At 37.5% G+C, this 4,300-nt stretch overlaps 1 protein-coding gene across 1 annotated transcript in view; it reads left to right on the forward strand.

The window, feature by feature from the left end:
- The window catches only part of LOC107707579 (cytosolic carboxypeptidase 6), a 347,536-nt gene that overhangs the window by 328,574 nt on the left and 14,662 nt on the right, over window positions 1-4,300 (forward strand). The window contains exon 11 of the mRNA XM_016511653.1: window positions 677-839. Coding sequence (XP_016367139.1) covers window positions 677-839 — 163 coding nt within the window. The remainder of the gene's footprint in view (window positions 1-676; window positions 840-4,300) is intronic.

Below are 4,300 nucleotides of genomic sequence, written 5' to 3' on the forward strand. Positions count from 1 at the left end.
ACATATATATATATATATATATATATATATACACAGTATATATCAGTCATCTTTTATTTAATTTAGCATTTTTTTTATTTATTGATTTATGATTTATTTCCCTGTGTGCTTCCCTTCTGAAATAACATTATATAACACTTTTTACATTGCTTCAAAAATAATGGCTATATACAAAAATAGTAACAAGCATATTTTGTGCGTTTATTTGTTAATACTGACGGTTGTTCATCTATTATTTATAGTCACGTCTTTTCAGACCATTTAGTCAACAAATCCGCAGTAAACACTGCAGGTGTCATAATCATTGCAGGTATGGAAGAGATGCCCTTTCAATTTAACCGAGCTGTGTGCTCACTAAAAAAAAACACTCATTCTCAGATTATTTTCCCCCCTAAGCAATTTCAAATTAATTTATATTCAGACAAAATCAAACATGGTGATTTCTGAGTAGGTGAGCTGTTTACTTCATCCATTTTCACTAGTTTTACCCATTCATGCAAATAGGTGGGCACTGAAAGGGTTATCAGCCAATCACAGCAATGTTTTCTGTGGTTTCCTTACTCAAAACAACCAACACAACCCTGCTTCCAAGTATGTCTCTTTGTTTGTTTCTATTCTCTGTGTTTTACTGTGATTAATCATTCTGTTGTGTTATGTCTTCGTGTGTCCTCTCCAGTCCAGTACATCGTTTAACCGTGATGTGGTCAAGGCTGGTACCGGCCGACGGTTCCTGGGTGGTCTGTTGGATGACACATCATACTGCTACACACTGGAGGTCTCCTTCTACAGCTACCTGACAGCAGGAAGCACCTCACCTGTGCCGTACACTGAGGATGGCTGTATCCTTTCATTCCTCCTTCACATGATAATGTAACATACACTCTAAAAAATATGTTTGGAATTTGAAGTTCAAAGTAAATCAAATATTATTGGAGTATGTTTTACAAGAAAATACTGCTTAAGTCTTTTACTTCAAAATTGAATGCTTAATTCACTGCGTTACTTGCCGTTTCTTTATAATATTTGTGAAAATTACTTCAGTGAAAACTGCTTCAAAGCAAATCCAGTTTTTTTTTCAGTGTACCATTCAAAAGTTTGGTTTTAGCAAGTTTTTTGTTGATGCATTTTAGATATTATGTTCTTTTGAACTTTCTTCATCATATATACAGTATTATATATATATATATATATACAGTGGGTACGGAAAGTATTCAGACCCCCTTAAATTTTTCACTCTTTGTTATATTGCAGCCATTTGCTAAAATCATTTAAGTTAATTTTTTTTCCTCATTAATGTACACACAGCACTCCATATTGACAGAAAAACACAGAATTGTTGACATTTTTGCAGATTTATCAAAAAAGAAAAACTGAAATATCACATAGTCCTAAGTATTCAGACCCTTTGCTCAGTATTTAGTAGAAGCACCCTTTTGATCTAACACAGCCATGAGTCTTTTTGGGAAAGATGCAACAAGTTTTTCACACATGGATTTGGGGATCCTCTGCCATTCCCTCTTGCAGATCCACTCCAGTTCTGTCAGGTTGGATGGTAAACATTGGTGGACAGCCATTTTTAGGTCTCTCCAGAGATGCTCAATTGAGTTTAAGTCAGGGCTCTGGCTGGGCCATTCAAGAACAGTCACAGAGTTGTTGGGAAGCCACTCCTTCGTTATTTTAGCTGTGTGCTTAGGGTCATTGTCTTGTTGGAAGGTAAACCTTCGGCCCAGTCTGAAGTCCTGAGCACTCTGGAGAAGGTTTTCATCCAGGATATCCCTGTACTTGGCCACATTCATCTTTCCCTCGATTGCAACCAGTCGTCCTGTCCCTGCAGCTGAAAAACACCCCCACAGCATGATGCTGCCACCACCATGCTTCACTGTTGGGACTGTATTGGACAGGTGCCTGGTTTTCTCCACACATACCGCTTAGAATTAAGGCCAAAAAGTTCTATCTTGGTCTCATCAGACCAGAGAATCTTATTTCTCACCATCTTGGAGTCCTTCAGGTGTTTTTTTAGCAAACTCCATGCGGGCTTTCATGTGTCTTGAACTGAGGAGAGGCTTCCGTCGGGCCACTCTGCCATAAAGCCCCGACTGGTGGAGGGCTGCAGTGATGGTTGACTTTCTACAACTTTCTCCCATCTCCCGACTGCATCTCTGGAGCTCAGCCACAGTGATCTTTGGGTTCTTCTTTACCTCTCTCACCAAGGCTCTTCTCCCCCGATAGCTCAGTTTGGCCGGACGGCCAGCTCTAGGAAGGCTTCTGGTCGTCCCAAACGTCTTCCATTTAAGGATTATGGAGGCCACCGTGCTCTTAGGAACCTTAAGTGCAGCAGAAATTTTTTTGTAACCTTGACCAGATCTGTGCCTTGCCACAATTCTGTCTCTGAGCTCTTCAGGCAATTCCTTTGACCTCATGATTCTCATTTGCTCTGACATGCACTGTGAGCTGTAAGGTCTTATATAGACAGGTGTGTGGCTTTCCTAATCAAGTCCAATCAGTATAATCAAACACAGCTGGACTCAGATGAAGGTGTAGAACCATCTCAAGGATGATCAGAAGGAATGGACAGCACCTGAGTTAAATATATGAGTGTCACAGCAAAGGGGGTGAATACTTAGGACCATGTGATATTTCAGTTTTTCTTTTTTAATATATCTGCAAAAATGTCAACAATTCTGTGTTTTTCTGTCAATATGGGGTGCTGTGTGTACATTAATGAGGAAAAAAAATTAACTTAAATGATTTTAGCAAATGGCTGCAATATAACAAAGAGTGAAAAATTTAAGGGGGTCTGAATACTTTCCGTACCCACTGTATATATATATATATAAAATATTGTGATTTCCACAAAAATATTAAGCAGCATATTAAGAAATGTCATCTTATTTGCATGTTAGAGTGACTTGTGAAGAATCATGTGACACTAAAAACTGGAGTAATGACTGATGAAAATGTTTAAATTTGAGAATATATTAGAATAGAAAGCAGGTATTTTAATTTGTCTGCCGCATTTCACATCACATCTCAAAATAGTCGCTATAGTGAAGGATTTGGGTTTAATGGGAATGCTAACAGATAGCATTCTTCAGTTTTTGTAGACCACCTTGTACACTTCTATTTCTCTCTGTTTCTCCTCGGGTATCTCTGACCCTGAAGCCTCCTGCTGTCTGAAGGAGGAAGGGAAGATAAAATGATGAAGGACAAACTTCTTATTTTGTTTCGCCTCTACACATTTGTTCTCTCTCATAGTGAACTGATTCATTTCTGGGTGTTTAGATACAGGAACCACAGGTTGCTTTATTGACAGAGAGGCTTTGAAGTGGAGCTGGTTCCTGTTGGTTATAGGTTGTTTGTGAGTTGGTTTGTTCAGTGACGAACAAACAGCCTGATCACTATGCATCTTCCCTGAAGGCTCATGCTCCACCTACTCACTTAAAATAGTTGGGTTAAAAATGACCCAACAGATAACCCAATGGTGGGTTACTATAGCACCTACCTAATGTTGGGTTATTTTAACCCAATGGATTGGGTAGTAAGTTAGTAACCCAATGCATTGGGTTAAAAAATAACTTATTTGTTGGGTTATTTGGACAAAAGAATTTTTGCTTTAACCATCCTGGTATTATTATTATTAGTAGTAGTAGTAGTAGTTGTATTGCTATGTAAATCAATAATAATACACAACATACAAATATTTTGAAAACACTTAATTTCTATTACTTTTAAAGATGCAAAAACCTCTATTAAATTAAATAACTGGTTGAAATTGTCTTATTAATCACTTCCTTATCACATTAGGTTGCTTGCAATTGTTTTAGTTTACAAGATAAATATAAATTCACAAATAAACAAACAAACAGAACAAAGCTAGTACAGACAATGTAATTACAGCTGAAACAGGCTTGGGATATGCAATGTTCAAAATGTAAAATAATCTAAACCATGTATCAACTGCTTGTAAAAAGACGGTCTTGCTTCAGTGCCATTTCTCCCACAATGATGAAGGATGGATTTTATCCCAAAACTGCAGGACATGAGGGTATCGCCTTTGTTGCTCCTCCTCCTCTTCCAAATACAGAATTACATTTGTTCCAACCTTTAAACAGAAATTTAAAATGGCTAATATGCATACATACATTGGATGAAATATTACCCAAAAATGTATTGTCATAAAAGATGCACTTACCCACTTTGTATGGCAATGAAGGAGGATGTCAGGGTTTTAATGCAACTTTAATGCAATCTCCAAAGACCATCTTAAATAGAAAGAACAATGGATTAATCACTGAACAAG

Source organism: Sinocyclocheilus rhinocerous, unplaced genomic scaffold (assembly GCF_001515625.1).
Source record: "Sinocyclocheilus rhinocerous isolate Xijiao unplaced genomic scaffold, SAMN03320098_v1.1 scaffold1166, whole genome shotgun sequence".
Lineage (NCBI taxonomy): Eukaryota > Metazoa > Chordata > Actinopteri > Cypriniformes > Cyprinidae > Sinocyclocheilus > Sinocyclocheilus rhinocerous.